The sequence below is a fragment of the Hyla sarda genome, chromosome 1 (genome assembly GCF_029499605.1).
Source record: "Hyla sarda isolate aHylSar1 chromosome 1, aHylSar1.hap1, whole genome shotgun sequence".
Classification (NCBI taxonomy): domain Eukaryota; kingdom Metazoa; phylum Chordata; class Amphibia; order Anura; family Hylidae; genus Hyla; species Hyla sarda.
The window spans coordinates 517,015,421-517,036,055 of NC_079189.1; the positions used below are offsets into that span (position 1 = coordinate 517,015,421).

Here is a 20,635-nt window from a genome sequence, read left to right on the forward strand (position 1 = left end):
CACATGTGCCTTTTGCTCAAAAATTGCAGCGGCAGTTTTCCAAAAACTGCCAGAAAAAAACCTGCGTGGAAACCTAGCCTACCTGTCATTCATCAAATTTTGTGTTACATACATAAAAGAAAAGATAGATATAAAAACATTCTTACTTTAACACGATAAGGTCCTCTGTATGATGGTGAGAACTCAAACACACCTCCAGGGTCATCATTTTCCAGTATAGTAAGTTCACAGCTGGTAAATCCAGACTTGAGGACTTGGTTTTCCACACTGACCCTTCAGTGTTCAGAACAAAACCAGAATTAGTTGCATGTATACATTTGAGCATAAACTGCACATCAAACCAGCGAGACAACCAAATACAGACAAGAAAAATAATATGGTGACTTGAAGTTGTGACCCAAAACCTCAGAATGTATAATGGAGTTGTCAGTCCTTGAAAATAAGGCTACCTTATTGTTCACAAGAAGAAGGTTATATTTAGGGTGCGTACACATGGGCTGATTTACTGCAGATTTCATGCCAGAAAGAGGGGAAATCAATCTACAGTCCATACCACAGTGAAGGGCTGCAAATCTGCAAGTACCGTGTTATTTGTATCTGTTCACTATAGTAAAAGCAAAACAAACATAAAAGTCATGTTTCTAGACAATCATGTTTTTACAGAAAGCACCACTGCATATCCACACATTACATCACAACAATGATAACCATGCACAGGGCTGAATGTTGTGTCAAATGTTATATTACAAGTAGTTGAGTGGAGTCCTGGACCGAGAATGAGATTACAGATTTATAAAATGCATTATTCACGCAGGTCACACACATATAGCACTTACCCAAAGTAAACCACAAATCTCTCTGTCTCTACCCTGGCAAAACAGGAAGGGATCAGGGAGGAAGAGAAGGGAATGAAAGAACACTGCCAAAACCTCAATAAGACAGGAGAAGAAGAAAAAGGCACTTTTATTCCTTGAGCACACATAATGTTGCTGACTTTAGGGGTTCTATTTGTTGGGTGCTGCCCTGTTTACAAAGCCTCGAAAGAGAATTGTCAGCTCTGTCTAATGAGAGACGACCCTATGACCAAACAGCATGTCAGAACCCCTTACATCCCTTGCCAGTCCCCCCTCCACAGGACTGCTGCCAAGCTACAAACCATGGCCGCTGAACAAATTCAGTTTGGCTTTATCTGTAAGGAAAGTGAAGTGTTTGTTTTTACTTAATATTGTTTACCTTTGAATAATATTTATACAGCAGTTACTTCAATGTAAATATCCTCTGAGGGAATAGCAATATAAATACATTAGACTAAATGGACTAAACTACTGTTGCTTCATTGCAGTTTTCAGCAACAGTGAGTAACAATATGCTACAGCTTCAAATAAAAAGGCCAAAATGCACTGTATTCATAATGTTCACGCTCTGTCTCATAGGGTCCATCCAAGCTATACACCCACCTATACCTAGCACGAATGTCCATGTTAAAAAAAAAAATTGAATAAAATAATTCACAATATAAATTTTATTATTGTATTTTGCTATATAAAATACCTTACTAAACTGTGCTCATACAGCAAATGGAGGTCTAAATGACTCTATTTTGGCCGTCATCAGGTAACAAGGATCTGTGAGTACATTTACTATAAATCATGGGTGCATTCCTTAAGCGAATGGGAAATGGACACTGGTAACACAATGTAAACAGTATATTACAGTTTTAACCCCTTCTTGGAATGAAGTTGCCCCCACAATCACCTAATGTTGTGGATAGACAATTATATTCTCTGTAGTGGCAACTTTATTGAATGGGGAAAGTTATATAGCCCCTTTTCAAATGAATGTGCAACCAGGAAATTCATGCTGGTCGTCCAAAGTGTAAGACCCCCTCACTAGCAGCTCTCTATTCATATGCCTTAATAGAGATAAAACAACCACTTTTTTTTACTGATTCCTGCATCAGTATGTATATAAAGTCTCAGTTACCTATTACATGTAAGACTGTAAAACATTGAAACACAATTAAAGGGGTACTCCACTGCCCCAGCATTCAGAACATTTTGTTCCGAACACCTGGTGCGGGCTGCGGGGGTCGTGACGTAACAGCCACGCCCCCTCGTGATGTCACAACCCCCACAGCCCGCACCCAGCATTCGGACAAAATGTTTCGAACGTTGGGGCAGTGGAGTACCCCTTTAAGGCAAGCACAAATTGACTATCCACATTTAAATAGGTATTCCGGCCAAATACATCCTTGAATAGGGGATAAGATGTCTGATCGTGGGGATCCCTCGCTGGGATCCCCTTGTGATCTCCGTTCAGAACCTGCATTCTATGCAGGGCTGCTTGTTCAGTCTTGGAAACTTCTGTGTTTCTGGGACTGGAGATGTGACGTCACACCATGCCCCTTGTGACATCAAAACACGCCCCCTCCATTCATGTCTATGGGAGGGGGCATGAAGGCCATTACGCCCCCTATCACATAGAAATGAATGGAGGGGGCGTGGCATGGTGTGACATCACGAGGGGGCATGGCGTGATGTCATGTAATGTCTCCAGTCCCGGAAACACAGAAGTTTCAAAGGCTGAAAAAGCAGCCCTGCATAGAATGCGGATGTTGCACGGAGATTGCGGGGGGTCCTAGGATAGGGGATAAGATGTATTTGGCCAGAATACCCCTTTAACTCTATGCTAATGTTGCCCTGGTCTGAGGTAAATGGTCTGTACAGAATTTAGAGCTATCTATCAGAAAAATGCAAAAATGAAATAAAATACATAAGTTTCATCAGTTGTTGGTTTGTTCACAAATGTACAAAATTGTATGATAGCCCACTTCAATAATACATGTATCTGCCAATAGAAGGGACTATATATCTGGGTAGATGCAAAGAGATAATACAGTTGTTGTCTGGCTTAACCTCTTAAGGACGCAGGGTGAACTGCGCCCAGTCCTGGTCTATAACGCGGGGTCATGCCGGTATAAGCGGGTCAGTCCCGGCAGCTAATGAATGCCGGGACCCTGGGCTAATAGCGCGCGGCACCGATCGTTGTGCCACGTGCTATTAACCCTTTAGACGCGACAATCAAACTTTATTGCTGCGTCTAAAGTTGAAAAAATTGCATCCCGGTAGTTCAGTCGGGCTGATCGGGACCATCGCGGTGAAATCGATGTCCCGATCAGATAGGATCCGGCATGTCTGATCGGCAATTGACTTCTCCATGCCTGAGATCTAGGCAGGAGGAGTCAAGCCCTGATAACACTGATCATCCGCATGTAGTTCTATGCAGATTATCAGTGTTAGGAATCAATGTACTGCATGTTATAGCCACTAGAGGGGACTATAACATAGCAAAAAAAAAAGTTGAAAAAAAAGTTACTGGTGATGAATTAACCCCTTCCCTAATTAAAGTAAGAATCAACCCCCTTTTTCCATTTAAAAAAAACTGTGTAAATTAAAATAAACACATGTGGTATTGCCATGTGCGGAAATGTGCAAACTATAAAAATACTGCAAAATAGTAGTAGAAAGAAAAATTGGTGGTGCAAAAATAAGCCATAATATGGAATTTTAGGTTCAAAATTGAAAGCGTTATGATTTTTAGAAGGTGACGAGAAAGAATGAAAATGCAAAAATTTAAAAACCCTGCGACCTTAAGGGGTCAAAGAAGCACTCCAGTATTTTTTCTTCTTATATAGTACAGCATAGGCTATTATTATAGAGTAATCTAAGGAGTGTTTTTTTTAAAGATTTCACTAACACAAAATGACTCCATTAGCGAACACACCTCTAAGTCTGATGTCTGATTTATTTTATTTATTTTTTTTGGGGGGGGGGGGGAATTGCCACTGAAAATGTTGATGATTTTTTTTTTTTTAGCCAAAACCTGAAGTGGATCCAGCAGGAAGTAGAAGAATAAGTCCTTCTTTTTTTCTACAAATTTATTTTTAATCCAATTCTTGCTTTAGTTTAAAAATCCTAATGACAACCTGCCATAAAAACTGCAGTGTTCTACCAAAAAACTCGATGTGTGACACCAGCCTGAGGTTAAAGCTACAGCGGCAATGTGGTCTAAAGCCTGACCTGAATGTGATTGTAACACAAATCAGTGCAGTTTCATACCTGACTGCTAATGCCTGCACAGGTTTGTTAGAAAACCGCAACTTTAGCTGCTAAATTGCACAGACATTAACAACTGGTTTGAAAAACGGAGCCTATATGAAGTAAATCCACATACAGGTATAGTTTAAGAGACTTGATCAGAATGCAAAGTGTTCACAATACTGTACCTAGAAGATACTAAATGCAGAAGTACGACAAAGTCCAGGTCACAGCATCAAAGTGAAAGACTTCAGATTAGTGCAAAAAGCTGCAGTATTTACTGGTTCGTTAATGCGCAAGATTTCGGATGGATGAAGCCAATTGATAAAGGTATGACACTAGCTAAAATGTTTCTCATTGGGGAACCAATATATACTACAGCTTTTTGCACTTACCTGGAGTCTTTCACTTTTTTGCTGTGACCTGGACTTTGTAGTATTTGGAATTCTGGATTGGCTATCTGGTTGGTCACTTGCATGGTGATCTAGTCCTGTGCTGTTGTTTTTGTTTTCTTCATAAATGCGCAAGTAGTTATAATTGATACCTAAAGCTTCATACCTGTCCAATGATATGATCACAGTTTCATTGACTTCAGGTACATCATCTGCTTTAATGGTGATATTTATTTCTGTGTTACTTTGTCCAGATAAAAAAGTCACAGATCCATTGAAGGGACTTAGATCGTCAAGAGTGATAGAATTCTTATTTAAGCCATAGGGTTTCATGCTCCAGTATACAACCGCATCATTGCCTGTCCCATCACGTTGTAGTGCAACTGACACCTAAAAATAGAATAAATTAAGCTCAAAATGGGAACGTAGACTGGAAATAATTTTCTACTATAAGGTCATAACAGATGTGTAAAAATTGTAAAAATATAAAAGGGTATAAGGGGCCCCAAACCTAAAGAAACACAATGAGCAAAAGAGATACACTGTGGGACATTTATTAAAGGAGTTGTCCCACAATAAATGTTTTTGTATTCATTTAATTCATTGTATAGGAGAAGTTACATGACTGGATACAGCCCTCTAAGCATGCATATACTGCTAAATGTACTACTAAAATAGAAATAAATAAATAACTGATATAGCTAGTTTTTCTTAAAATATTTATTAAACTATTAATTGAAAGTCACGTCTATAGAAGGGCCCTTGCCACAGACGAGATACATACATATGAATTAGCAATAAATGATAGAGTAAAAATCAGTTTTAAGTCCAATGAAAGACCGCCTGCATAAAAATGTATATATAGTCACTCGTAGGATACAGTCTATAATGTAATGTGAAGCATATATAAACATATGAGACAGTTAGTGCGCTGCACCACTCACCAACCGCACCAACCCCGCAAATAGAGCGAGGTCCTCGCAGCTTTCAGAGGAGATATGCGATATGGGTAGTGGTACAGCGATGTGAAGAGCCGTTCTTCCTAATGCTTGCAGACTGGCACAGACATGCATCTGCCCGAAATGTTAGTCTGCGGTTCCGGAGAGTACTGCTTGTCACGATCTGATCTTGCTGCAGGATGGAACGGACATGTGTCTAGCCGTGATGGAAGTGGCTGTAGTTGGTAGCAGTGGTTGGTGGTGGGTGCCACGGGGAGTGGTGGCATCCTATATTGGGGTATACAGCAATGTAAAACGCGTTTCGGGGGTTCCCCTTTATCAGTAGCGGTGTATAGACTATGCACTGCTACTGAGGAGGAAGGAGACTCCCCGAAACGCATTTGGCATTGCTGTATACCCCAATACTATTAGACCACCTGCATATGAACTTTCAGATATTTTCACTAACAAATTTTTATTTATTTTTCACTCGTAACTGCTGGAACTTCACTACTTAGGTACCACTGTACCACGCACGCAATCCTCAACACATGGACACCACCACTCCCCGCTGTACAGACCACCAACCACTGCTACCAACTACAGCCACTTCAATCACGGCCGGACGCACGTCCATGCCATCCTGCAGCAAAATCAGATCGCGACAAGCGGTTCTCTCCGGAGCCGCAGACTAACATTTTGGGCCGGACAATCCATGCCCGTTTGCAAGCATTAGGAAGAATGGCTCTTCACATGGCTGTACCCAGATCACATATCTCCTCTTAAAGCTGCGGGGTCCTTGCTCTATTTGCCGGCTGTCGGGTGGTGAGTGGTGCAGCGCACCAACTGTCTCATATGTTTATATAAACTTACCTATCTGATTACATCATAAACTGTATCCAACGAATGACCATATATACATTTTTATGCAGGCGGTCTTTCATTGGACTTAATACTGATTTTTATCATCTTTTCACTCTCATTATTTATTGCTAATTCATATGTATGTATCTCAGCTGTGGCAAGGGCCCTGCTATAGACGTGACTTTCAATTAATAGTCTTATAAATATTTTAAGAAAAACTATCCATATCAGTTATTTATTTGTTTTTCTTTTTCTTTTAGTAGTACATTTAGTAGTATATGCATACTTAGAGGGCTGTATCCAGTCGTGTAAATTCTCCATTTTTTTTTGGCACAAAGGGTATCGTGCAACACAGTGATCTCGGTATACATTGTATTTTATCATGTGAGCCACCCACAACCATTTGTACTTTAATTCATTGTATAGCTCACATGAATTAACAATGTTTGGCATTTATATTCTGTGACACAACGATCCAGTGAAAAGTCATGGGGGGGGGGGGGGGGTTCTGCAACTTTTCTTGGTGAAGAAAAGTTGCAGAAATGTCTATGTTGCACAAAATGTGTGCAACTTTTTGCTAAAATATTTTTTTACTGCAGCCATATTAACCCCCCAGTCACTTTCTACAGCAATGTATTACAGAGAGGGGCAGAGCGCTGTGGGTTGCCACATACATTTGAACAAGCTGGCTCAGCTTGAGAAACAGCAGAGGATGGTGGAATCATTTTTCAGCGCAACTCTGTGTTTTTGTTCCACAACAAATGGTCTGCTGGTTGTACTAGTCTGCAGACGGTATAATACCGAGCAGTTCATTCCTAATAGTCTTTGAGAAAGTAAAATTTTGGGTTTAATACACACAGCAACAGTGTGCTGCAGCAATGTTGTGTACTGCTGGTGTTGTGCAAAAATAAATGTTTTAAGCGTACCGTAGAGCATTTTTCTGCCCTCATCTAAGTAGTGTACTATTTTTGTACTTTATAATCTAGATACTGTGAAAGGCCATGCAAAAGTAATCACCATCTGGTGTTTTACTCCAATGAGAGGACAGCCAAAAGTACTCACCGGCTAGTGTTGTACTCAAATACTCTAATACGTTTTTAAGCGTACTGTAGCACATTTTTCTGCCCTCTTTGTTCCACAACAAATGGTCTGCTGGTTATACTAGTCTGTAGATGGTATAATACACACCCAGCAGTCTATTCCTAATAGTCTGTGAGAGAGTGCAATTTTGGGTTTAGTACACAACGAACGTGTGCTGCAGCACTGTTGTGTACTGCTGGTGTTTTTTCAGCGTACTGTAGAGCATTTTTCTGCCCTCATAAGTGCATACCACATACCTACATCTAAATATTGTATTATTTTGTACCTGTTAATCTGTCAAGGGCCTAGATACTGTGAAAGTCCAGGCAAAAGTAATCACCGGCTGGTGTTTTACTCCACTACTTCTTTAAGCGTACAGTAGCACGTTTGTGTGCCCACATAAGTGCATACCACATACCTACATGTAAGTAGTGTACTATTTTGTACCTGTTAATCTGTCAAGGGCCTATATACTGTGAAAGGACAGGTAAAATAACTCACTAGCTGGTGTTGTACTCTTTTTAAGCGTACTGTAGCGCATTTTTCTGCCCTCATAAAAGCATACCACATACCTACATCTAAATAGTGTACTATTTTGTACCTGTTAATCTGTCAAGGGCCTAAATACTGTGAAAGTTTAGGCAAAATTAATCAACGGCTGGTGAAGCGCATTCGACTCCCCTCATATACCCACTAAGTATGTCATGCAGAGAAGTGCCAGGACGTGCACAGAGGAGTGGCAGAGGCCTAAATTCATCAGGCAGAGGTCGCAGCAGACTAGGGGCGAGTGGCAGCAGGAGTCGCAGCGAGAGGACTGAGCTCCTGGTATCAGCTAGCGGTCATGTCTCGACCAGCAACTTATCTGCCATCATTGATTGGTTAACACGGTCATCCACTTCATCACAAGTGACATCTGATATCCCCAGTCAACAGTCAGTGGGTTCCTCAGACACAACCCTCAGTTTGCCTTACCCGGGAGCAGTCCCAGTCCTCCCATTGCCTCTGTCCTATGCTGTTCCCTCCCCTAAAGAAGTATCTCATGCTGTGGGTTCAGCTCCACTATTCAGTGAGGACAATCTAATAGAGGACAGTCAGTAGCTACTGCCCAGCCAAGAATCGGAGGAGACATCCGCCGCTTCCTCCACTAGACGGGCAAGTAGTGATGAGGAGAGTGAAGTGGGAGGCGGTGTTGCCAGCGTTCAGGGTCCTGAAGTAAACACTGTTGAGGAACCTGAGGAGGACATCAGTGACGTGCAGACACTTGTTGATGATGATGAAGCCGATCACAATTGGGAGCCTGGTGAAGAAGGGGCTTCATCATCATCAGGAGAAGAGGGTTGCTGGTTGCCCGTGAGGCAGCAGCTGAGCCAGCAAGGTAATAGCATGGTTGGCAGACAGCATGGTGGCAGAAGTGGAAATTCTGGAGCCAAACGTGCCCGGGGAGACCACCTGCTTTCCGGCAGCCTACCTTCCCAGGAGGTATTGAAACAGGGGTTCCTGGAGACAACGGCAGTAGCAGGCAATTAGTGCGGACTGTTGGTGGGAAAATCAGCTACTCGGCAGTGTTTCAGTTTTTCATCAAGCATCCGGAAGAGATTAACATAGCCACATGCAAGATGTGTTGGCAGAAGGTGAAGCGTGGTAAAGGTCTCAAAGTTGGCACCACGGCCCTGCGTCAACATATGCTGTGCACCATAAAGTGGCCTGGGAAAATCGTGGCTCCCATTTAGTGGTCCGGCCTGCTGCATCACCAAGTGGCATGCCGCTCCCTCTTTCAGGCAGCCAAGGCTCCACCACCTCAGCCAAGGGTGCTGTGTGTCATATCCTCCTTCCGTCGCTTAAGATGCTCCTGCTCCTCCTACTTTTAGTCAGTCATTCCGCCAACAATTCATTGGCGAATCCATGTCCAAGAGACAACAGTATGCGCCACTCATACAACAGCGCAGAAGCTGAATGTGCTCCTTTCCAAGTTGCTGGTGCTGCAGTCCCTCCCTTTTCAAGTGGTGGACTCTGCAACTTTCAGAAAACTGATGGCATGTGTCAAGCCGAGGTGGAGAGTGCCAAGCCGTCAATTCTTTGCGAAGAAGGCAGTACCAGCCCTGCACAATTTTGTGGAAGAGAAGGTGGGTAAGTCCTTGAGCCTGTTGGTGTATACCAAAGTGCATGGCAGTGCCGACGTCTGGAGCTGTAACTATGGTCAGGGACAATACATGTCCTTTACGGCCCACTGGGTGAATGTGGTTCCTGCACAGCCACAACCCCAACTTGGACAGGTCACGCCGCTTCCTCCTCCATGCTCTCAGGCCATTGGTCCTGTGAAATTGTGCGACTCCGCCTCCTCATCCTCCACTGTGTCCTCAGCCTACACTGCCCAGACAAGTCTCAGAGCCCCTTCAGCATACCATGTGTGCAGGGCACGGCGGTGTCACGCTGTTCTTCACATGGTTTGCCTTAGCGACTAAAGTGGCCACTAAAATGAATCTTTTAATTTTAGGTGTTATGTTCCATGCTCCGGTCGCACACGCTGGCCATGAACGCATGGCCCCATTAACCCCTGATGCCGGGGGGATGGGATTCGCATCGCGGGATGCACCCTCATGCAAATCCCAGCCAGTCATTCACCTAGTGCTCCTTCTGCCTCCTCCTCTGCCTCTCTGCTATGGTGCACGTTTCCCTGTCCCCTAGGGCGTGCGCGCCCCGGAGCTCGGAGATTAAAAGGGCAAGTACGCCCAATAATTAAGCGAACCCCTGTGGCTCAGTTATAAGTTCCACCACCTCCCACACTTCCCTGCCAGATCTTTGTTGCCCTAGTGCCTGATAGAAAGCACTCCTGAGAGTTGCCTTGCCATGTTTCTGACCTTTAGTTCTGTGACCTGACCTTGCTCCTTTGCTGCCTGCCTACTGACCTCCTGCTACGTCCCTGACTACACATCTGTGCCGCCTGCACTGACCTTCTGCTATCCTGACCACGAGTTGCCATATCCTACCTGTGCCTTGTATCACCTCAGCCGGCTGTGTGGTTGAGCCCTGCGAGAGGTAGCGACCTGGGTGCCGCCTGCTGCAGCAAGACCTTCCCGCTTTGCGGCGGGCTCTGGTGAAAATCAGTGGCACCTTAGACTCCGCTCCCTGGTACTATCCGTGTCATCTGCCACACAGGTCCAGAAGATCCACTACCACAAGTGTTCCTGTCTACTGAACCATGAGTGTTACAGTAAGATCCGGTCATGTATCCCGCTGAGGTACCTCTGCCGGATGTCTTCGATCTTCCCTCCATTGTGGTGCATCAATCTCAGCAGTTGGCCTGACAAGCGTAGAAACTCACACAATTGTCTACTATGATGCAACAACTTCTAGCCATGCAGCAACAGCAGCAGCAGCAGCCTGCTCCAGTGTCTCCACCTGTTCCTGCAGTGTCTTCTGGCTCCAGGTTACATCTACCCTCTAAGTATGATGGTGATCCTAAGCTGTGTAGAGGCTTCATTACACAGTGCTCCATGCATCTGGAGCTCATGTCAGACAAATTTCCTACGGAACGAGCTAAGGAGGCCTTTGTGGTCAGTCTGCTATCCAGAAAAGCCTTGGCCTGGGCTACTCCTCTTTGGGACCGCGGTGACCTAGTTACCTCCAACTTGACTATGTTTCTGGCTGAATTTTGCAGCGTCTTTGAGGAACCTGCACGTGCTTCTTCTGCCAAGACGGCTCTATTAAATCTCTGCCAGGGGAATTCCTCCATTGGTGACTACACGGTTCAATTCTGCACTCTAGCCTCCGAACTGGCATGGAATGATGAGGCCTTGTGTGCAACTTTCAAAAAAGGACTGTCTAGCAGGATAAAAGATGCTCTCGCTACACGTGATTCTCTGGCTTCCTTGTTTGAACTTATCCACTTGGCTACATGTATTGATGTGCATTTTGCTGAGAGACAGGAGGAACTTCGTTTGGAGAGAGAACTTGCCCATATAAGGCGAAAATCTAGTCTGGCACCCTTGTTCGAACGTCCTTCCATACACTCCTCAGAGCCTCTTGTCAAAGAGGCTATGAAAGTGGATCGTTCTCACTTGTCACAACAGGAGAGATCACAACATCGCAGTGAGAATTTGTGTCTGTATTGTGCTAGCCCAGAGCACTTCCTCAAGGACTGTACTGTTCGTCCACAGCCTCTGGGAAATGCCCGCACCTAGAGCACATGGGAGAGGTATCCCTAGGTGTGAATACCTCCTCTCCTCACTTGACCATTTCTGTACAAGTCTTCGCTTCAGCCAAATCTGCCTTCAACGCTACAGCATTTTTGGATTCTGGATCTGCCGGCGACATTGTTGATGCTCTTTGGTCCACAAATATATTCTCCCTCTTACTCAGCTTGCCAAACCTTTGTTCATCTCCTCAGTTAATGGACAAAATCTGGACTGTAAGGTGCTTTTCCATACTGAACCTCTCGTCATGCAAGTGGGTGTCTTGCATAAAGAAAGGATTGAATTCTATGTACTGCCTCACTGTACTTCTAAGCTTCTTCTTGGCCTTCCCTGTCTTTGATGTCATTCTTTGCAACTAAATTGGAGAACCAGAGAGATTATTTTCTGGGGTCAGTCCTGTCAAAATCTTTGTCTCAGACCAGTTAAGCCTAAAGTTGTTTCTCGTCTTCCTCCTCTGCCTGGTCTACCTTCAACTTATCAAGATTTTTCTGACTGTCACGATGCCGGCTGGCAGGTAGTGGATCCTCTGTGCCAGAGAGGGATTGGCGTGGACCGTGCTAGTGGACCGGTTCTAAGTCACTACTGGTTTTCACCAGAGCCCGCCGCAAAGCGGGATGGACTTGCTGCGGCGGTAGTGACCCGGTCGTATCCACTAGCAACGGCTCAACCTCTCTGGCTGCTGAAGATAGGCGCGGTACAAGGGAGTAGACAGAAGCAAGGTCGGACGTAGCAGAAGGTCGGGGGCAGGCGGCAAGGTTCGTAGTCAGGGTGGATAGCAGTAGTACTGGTACACAGGCTTTGGACACACAAAACGCTTTCACTGGCACAAGGCAACAAGATCCGGCAAGGGAGTGCATGGGAGGAGGTCAGATAAAGGCAGGGAGCAGATGGAAGCCAATTAAGCTAATTGGGCCAGGCACCAATCATTGGTGCACTGGCCCTTTAAGTCTCAGGGAGCTGGCGCGCGCGCGCCCTAGAGAGCGGAGCCGCGCGCGCCAGCACATGACAGCAGGGGACGGGAACGGGTAAGTGACCTGGGATGCGATTCGCGAGCGGGCGCGTCCCGCTGTGCGAATCGCATCCCCGACGGCCATGACAGTGCAGCGCTCCCGGTCAGCGGGACCGACCGGGGCGCTGCGGAGAGAGAGACGCCGTACGCGCTTCGGGGAGGAGCGGGGACCCGGAGCGCTAGGCGTAACAGTACCCCCCCCCCCCTTAGGTCTCCCCTTCTCTTTGTCCGGTAACTGCCTCCCCTGGGATGAGGACACCGGGAAAGGATGGAGGGATTCCTCAACGGCAGGCAGTACAGCAGGAGTGGGGATGGGGAGGGAGGGCAGAGGGCGAGGCCTGGCACGGGGCAGTGTGACACCAGGACGAGGGCCATGAGGAGGCACCGAGGCTTGCCTGACTGGACTGGGAGGGGGGGAGAGGCACTTCTTAAGGCGGGCAGAGTCCATAACGACCTTAGAGAGACCGGATACAGGAGGAACCACAGGGTCACGGCAGGGAGTACTGGTAACCGGTTTAAGGCAGTCCTTGAAGCAAGAGGTACCCCAGCTCTTGATCTCCCCTGTGGACCAATCCAGGGTTGGGGAATGGTGTAGAAGCCAGGGTAGTCCAAGGAGAACTTCAGAAGTGCAATTGGGGAGGACCAAAAACTCAATTTTCTCATGATGAGGTCCGATGCACATTAGGAGGGGCTTCGTGCGGGAACGCACGGTGCAATCCAACCTGGCTCCGTTGACCGCGGAAATGTGGAGTGGCTTGACAAGACGGGTCACCGGGATGCGGAATTTATTCACCAAGGACTCCCGAATAAAATTCCCAGAGGCACCAGAGTCCAGGCAGGCCACGGCTGAGAGGGAAGAGCTGGCTGAAGAAGAAATCCGTACAGGCACCGTGAGACGTGGAGAAGCAGACTTAGAGCCAAGAGACGCCACACCCACGTGAGCTGGGTGCGTGCGTACGTTTCCCAGGCGTGGAGGACGGATAGGGCAATCCACCAAGAAATGCTCGGTACTGGCACAGTACAGACAAAGATTCTCTTCCTTACGGCGATTCCTCTCTTCCAGGGTCAGGCGAGACCGATCCACTTGCATGGCCTCCTCGGCGGGAGGCCTAGGCGCAGATTGCAATGGAGACTGTGGGAGAGGTGTCCAGAGATCTAAGTCTTTTTCCTGGCGGAGCTCTTGATGCCTCTCAGAAAAACGCATGTCAATGCGAGTGGCTAGATGAATGAGTTCATGCAGGTTGGTAGGAGTATCTCGTGCGGCCAGAACATCTTTAATGTTGCTGGATAGGCCTTTTTTAAAGGTCGCGCAGAGGGCCTCATTATTCCAGGAAAGTTCAGAAGCAAGAGTACGGAATTGTATGGCGTACTCGCCAACGGAAGAATTACCCTGGACCAGGTTCAACAGGGCAGTCTCAGCAGAAGAGGCTCGGGCAGGTTCCTCAAAGACACTTCGAATTTCCGAGAAGAAGGAGTGTACAGAGGCAGTGACGGGGTCATTGCGGTCCCAGAGCGGTGTGGCCCATGACAGGGCTTTTCCAGACAGAAGGCTGACTACGAAAGCCACCTTAGACCTTTCAGTAGGAAACTGATCCGACATCATCTCCAAATGCAGGGAACATTGCGAAAGAAAGCCACGGCAAAACTTAGAGTCCCCATTAAATTTGTCCGGCAAGGACAGGCGGAGGCTAGGAGTGGCCACTCGCTGCGGAAGAGGTGCAGGAGCTGGCGGAGGAGATGGTTGCTGCTGCTGTAGCTGAGACTGAATCTGCTGTAGCTGCGACTGGAGTTGCTGAGTCATGGTGGTCAAGTACGACAGCTGGTGATCTTGTTGGGCAATCTGTCGGGCTTGCTGGGCGACCAGTGTGGGGAGGTCGGCGACAACAGGCAGAGGAACTTCAGCGGGATCCATGGCCGGATCTACTGTCACGATGCCGGCTGGCAGGTAGTGGATCCTCTGTGCCAGAGAGGGATTGGCGTGGACCGTGCTAGTGGACCGGTTCTAAGTCACTACTGGTTTTCACCAGAGCCCGCCGCAAAGCGGGATGGACTTGCTGCGGCGGTAGTGACCCGGTCGTATCCACTAGCAACGGCTCAACCTCTCTGGCTGCTGAAGATAGGCGCGGTACAAGGGAGTAGACAGAAGCAAGGTCGGACGTAGCAGAAGGTCGGGGGCAGGCGGCAAGGTTCGTAGTCAGGGTGGATAGCAGTAGTACTGGTACACAGGCTTTGGACACACAAAACGCTTTCACTGGCACAAGGCAACAAGATCCGGCAAGGGAGTGCATGGGAGGAGGTCAGATAAAGGCAGGGAGCAGATGGAAGCCAATTAAGCTAATTGGGCCAGGCACCAATCATTGGTGCACTGGCCCTTTAAGTCTCAGGGAGCTGGCGCGCGCGCGCCCTAGAGAGCGGAGCCGCGCGCGCCAGCACATGACAGCAGGGGACGGGAACGGGTAAGTGACCTGGGATGCGATTCGCGAGCGGGCGCGTCCCGCTGTGCGAATCGCATCCCCGACGGCCATGACAGTGCAGCGCTCCCGGTCAGCGGGACCGACCGGGGCGCTGTGGAGAGAGAGACGCCGTACGCGCTCCGGGGAGGAGCGGGGACCCGGAGCGCTAGGCGTAACACTGACGTATTCTGCAAGAAGCAGACTGAGTCTCTGCTTCTTCATCGTCCTTACTATTGCCCTATAGATTTACTGCCTGGTACCACACCTCCTCATGGAAGAATTTAACAGTTATCAGTTCCTGAGACCAAAGCCATGGCAGAGTATATCTAGAAGAACCTCCAAAAGGGTTTTATCTGTAAGTCCTCTTCTCCTGCCGGAGCAGGTTTCTTCTTTGTAGGGAAGAATGATGGCTCACTCCGCCCTTGTATTGACTACAGGGATCTTAACAAAATCATTATCCACTTCCTCTGATCTCTGAACTTTTTGACAGCCTCCGAGGAATCAGTGTCTTCTCCAAGTTGGATTTGCGAGGAGCATATAACCTCATTCGCATCCGCGAGGGAGATGAATGGAAAACGGCCTTCAATACTCGTGATGGACATTTTGAGTATCTCGTGATGCCTTTCGGTCTCTGCAATGCTCCTGCAGTTTTCCAAGAATTTGTCAATGATATTTTCCGAGATCTTCTCTACACCTGTGATGTTGTATACTTAGATGACATCTTGATCTTCTCCACCAACTTAGAGGAGCATCGTACTCATGTTCGTCTGGTTCTTCAGCGACTTCAGAAGAATCATCTCTATGCTAAACTGGAAAAATGCCTATTCGAGAAAACAAGTCTCCCGTTTCTTGGCTACATTGGATCAAGATAAATTGTCTGCGGTATTGGATTGGCCTCGTCCTTCTGGCCTTTGGGCTGTTCAACACTTTCTGGGATTTGCTAACTATTATCGTCAATTTATCCCACATTTCTCTTCCTTGGTTGCTCCAATTGTGGCTCTCACAAAAAAGGGCTCTAATCCTAAGTCTTGGCCTCATGAGACCGAACAGGCCATCTCCCATTTAAAGTCTGCATTTGCTTCTGCTCCCGTGCTTTCGAGACCTGATCTGGAGAGGCCCTTTGCTTTGGAGGTTGATGCCTCATCTGTTGGAGCCGGTGCCGTCTTTACCCAGAAATACGCCAAGGGCAAGACTGTAACTTGTGGGTTCTTTTCCAAGACCTTCTCTCCTGCTGAGAGTAATTACTCCATTGGAGATCGAGAACTCCTCGCCATTAAGCTTGCTTTGGAGGAATGGCAATATTTATTGGAAGGTTCTTCTCATCCGGTCAGCATCTACCCCGACCATAAGAATCTTCTGTACCTACAGTTTGCTCAGCGTTTGAACCACCGTCACTACTGGTGGTTGCACCTCGAATGTGAGGTTTCTGATTTTGTCCATTCCTGTGTTACTTGTGCCCGTTACAAAACTCCTCGGCAGAGACCTGCTAGACTCTTACAGCCTTTACCCATTCCGGAGACTCCTTGGTCCCACATCGCTATGGATTTTATCACCGATCTGCCACCATCTCGTAATGACACCGTCATCTGGGTTATGGTGGATTGGTTTTCCACTCCAACCCATCTGCCCCACAGCTGGCAAAGTACTTCCTGCTACATATCTTTCTTACACAGCATATTGTTTCAGATTGTGGAGTGCAGTTTGTTTCTAAGTTCTGGTGAGCTCTTTGCACCCGTCTTGATATCAATTTGGACTTCTCCTCTGCCTACCGTCAGTCCAACGGACAGGGGGAGAAGGTTAATCAAATTCTTGAGACTTATCTTCATCATTTTGTTTCAGCTCGCCAAGACGATTGGGTCAACCTTCTCCCTTGGGCTGAATTCTCATATAATCATAAGGATTCCGAGTCCACGAAATCGTCTCCCTTTTTGTCTACGGACTCCATCTCTGTACTCCTCTTCCACTCCCAGTCTCCTCCGGTGTGCCAGCTGTTGATGAGCTGGTCTGAGACTTCGCTACCATCTGGCAACAAACTCGTCATTAGTCATTATCTCAACTAGTCATTATCTCAAGCTTCCTCTTGCATGAAGGTGCAGGCTGAAAATAGCAGAAGACCTTCTTCCTTCTCTCCTGGTGACATGGTTTGGCTTTCATCCAAATACATTCGCTTCAAGGTTCCCTGCTACAAGCTTGGTTCTCGCTACCTTGGTCCCTAACAGGTTTTACAAAAAATTAATCCAGTCTCCTACAAACTCCGTCTCCCTACTACGATGCGTATTCCCAATTCCTTCCACGTCTCTCCTCAAGCCTCTTGTCATAAACATGCCAGTCTCCAGCTCTTCTGATATCTACAAGGTTAAAGAGATTCTTGCCAAAAAAACGTGAGAGGTAAACATTTTTTTCTGGTGGACTGGGAGGGTTTTGGTCCTGAGGAGAGATCTTGGGATCCAAAGGAGAATATTCTGGACCGTTACCTTCTCAAGAGTTTTTTGAACCGTAAAAGGAGGGGGAGACCAAAGGGGGGGTACTGTTATGTTCCGCACTCCGGCCGCACATGCTGGCCGTGAGCACATGGCCCTGTTAACCCCTGCTGCCGGTGGGGCTGGTATTCATATCACGGGACATGCCCGCATGCAAATCCCAGCCCGTCACTCACCTAGTGCTCCTTCTGCCTCCTCCTCTGCCTCTCTGCTCCGACACACATGTCCCCGTCCCCTTTGGCACGCAAGCCGGAGCTCTAAGATTTAAATGGCCAGTATGCCCAATAATTAAGTGAACACACGTGGCTCAGTTACAAGTTCCACCACCTCCCACACTTCCCTGTCGGATCTTTGTTGCCCTAGTGCCTGAGAGAAAGTGTTCCTGAGAGTTGCCTTGCCGGCTCTGTCATTGTGCCGCCATGTGACTTCTTGTTAGTTTGGGCTTTGTGGTCTTACAGTATTAGTTCAAAGTAAACACCGGGACATTAAACTTGGGAATCCAATATAAATCTTAAATTTAAATTAAAAAAAAACAATGTAATCATTTCATGACTGAGGCCCTATGGTCGTCGCCGTCATATTACCTGTGGAATTATCACAAGAATCCAATGAAACATCTTGGAGCGATAAAAATGAACCATAACTGATTAAATGAAACATTTTCACTTTCACAGTCAGGGGGGGGGGGGGGGAGGCTGAGAGGCAGGGGCTGGAACAGGTGCTATCTCGACTGGCGGAGGACCGCCAGCTCAATTTTAAGATACAGGTATAAACCTTTTCCTTGCAGCCAAACTAGCTTTATGCACCTACTTATCCAATGGCACAGAAGCTGAATGTGCTCCTGTCCAAGTTGCTGGTACTGCAGTCCCTCCCTTTTCAAGTGGATACTCAGAGTATGGGGGTGCGCTGAGAGGCAGGGGCTGGAACAGGTGGTAGCTCGCCTCACAGAGCATCACCAGCTTGATGCTAACCAGAATGGGTAATCAAAAAATTTAAATAAATTCAAATTAAATGAAATAAAAATTACATTAAAAATCTGCCACATCCAGATGCTCTGCGGCAGTGATTCTGCATGTCATACTGAATAACAGTATTATTTCACTAACACAGCATACTCCCTATGCGTGTTAGGACAAAGCAAAGTTTTCTACACGCCTACTGAGCTCTCTGTAGGCAAGAAATAGCAGTTTTTAATAGTGATTCGCTGCTAATAAATTCGGACCGAACCGAATTTTTCTGGAATTTTTTTTAAAAATTTGCTCTTCTCTAATTATAATAAATTCATTGCAAAAGCAAAGCATAAATAACTTCAAAACACACTTTCTAAAGCCACACAATGCTAAACATCCAGCATGATGTTCAAAGTTGTTAGAAGTTTGTTGTAAAGATAGGTACAGTTTAATGCATCACTGTTATTTGAATAAACTTCTGACACATTTTCCAGACATGTCAAAGGTCAGATTGCACCAGGTGCCCTTCCTGATATCGATGTCTGGACTGTCAAAAGTTTATTCAAATGACAGTGATGCTTTTATGCGACAATACTCAATGCCCCATTGTGTTATGCTTAGTGAAGGATTCACAGGAACAGTCCAAAAGGTAACAGATTTAAAGATGTAGTCCAGCGATTAACTTCTTTCAAAACCTGGTCAGGGAGGAGGTAAGTAATCCTCTCCTCCCTGATCAGGTTTTAAGAAGAATTACCGTAATCACCAGACAACATCTTTAATACCTACACCTGTAGGACACACTACATTAAACACATTTAGTAAAATCAACTGGTGCCAAAAAGTTCAAAAGATTACCTTTATTTAAAAATCTTAATCCTTCCAGTACTTATGAGCTGCTGTATGCTCCAGAGGAAGTTGTATAGTTTTTTGTCTGACCACAGTGCTCTCTGCTGACACCCCTGTCCGTGTCAGGAACTGTCCAATGTAGAAGCAAATCCCCATAGTAAACCTCTTCTGCTCTGGCCAGTTCCTGACATGGACAGAGGTGTCAGCAGAGAGCACTGGGGTCAGACAGAAAATAACTCCAGAAAGAAATACAACTTCTTGTGAAGCATACAGCAGCTGATAAGTTCTGGAAGGATTAAGATTTTTTTAATAGAATTAATTTATAAATCTGTTTAACTTTTTGGTACCAGTTGATTAGAAAAAATGTGTTTTCCACCCGAGTACCCATTTAATGTAGGGAGAACCCAGCAGGTGTTAAAGGGGTTACTCCGCTGGAATTTTTTATTTATTTATTTATTTTTTAAATCAACTGATGCCGGAAAGTTCAACAGATTTGTAAATTACTTCTATTTAAAAATCTTAATCCTTCCAGTACTATCAGCAACTGTATGCTCCAGAGGAAGTTCTTTTCTTTTTGAATTTCATTTCTGTCTGACCACAGTGCTCTCTGCTGACACCTCTGTCCATGTCAGGAACTCTCCAGAGTAGGGGAAAATTCGCATAGCAAACTTATTCTGCTCTGGATAGTTCCTGACATAAACAGAGGTGTCAGCAGAGAGCACTGGGGTCAGACAGAAAGTAAATTAAAAAAGAAAAGAACTTCCTCTGTAGTATACAGCAGCTGATAAGTACTGGAAGGATTAAGTTTTTTAATAGAATTAATTTACAAATCTGTTTAACTTTTTAGTATCAGTTGATTAGAAAAAATTGGTTTTCCACCCGAGTACCCCTTTAATGCAATGTGAACACAGCAAGTGTTAAAGGGGTACTCCGCTGGAAAACATTTTTTTTAAATCAACTGATGCCAGAAAATTAAACAGATTTGTAAATTACTTCTGTTTAAAAATCTTAATCCTTTCAGTACTTATCAGCTACTGTATGCTCAAGAGGAAGTTCTTTTCTTTTTTAATTTCATTTCTGTCTGACCACAGTGCTCTCTGCTGACACCTTTGTCCATGTCAGGAACTCTCCAGAGTAGGGGAAAATCCCCATAGCAAACTTATCCTGCTCTGGACAGTTCCTGACATAAACAGAGGCATCAGCAGAGAGCACTGTGGTCAGACAGAAAGGAAATTAAAAAAGAAAAAACTTCCTCTGTAGTATACAGCAGCTGATAAGTACTGGAAGGGTTAATATTTTTAAATAGAAGTAATTTACAAATCTGTTTAACTTT

The 20,635-nt window shown here is 45.9% G+C and overlaps 1 protein-coding gene across 3 annotated transcripts in view; it reads right to left on the reverse strand.

The window, feature by feature from the left end:
• The window catches only part of ADGRV1 (adhesion G protein-coupled receptor V1), a 588,171-nt gene that overhangs the window by 461,731 nt on the left and 105,805 nt on the right, over positions 1-20,635 (reverse strand). For 2 of the 3 annotated variants that reach the window (XM_056538334.1, XM_056538351.1), the window contains 3 exons: positions 4,656-4,879; positions 837-869; positions 147-273 (listed from right to left, as the gene is read on the reverse strand). In XM_056538334.1, the coding sequence (XP_056394309.1) occupies positions 147-273; positions 837-869; positions 4,656-4,879 (384 nt within the window). The remainder of the gene's footprint in view (positions 1-146; positions 274-836; positions 870-4,655; positions 4,880-20,635) is intronic. The other variant, XM_056538342.1, reaches the window with a different exon arrangement.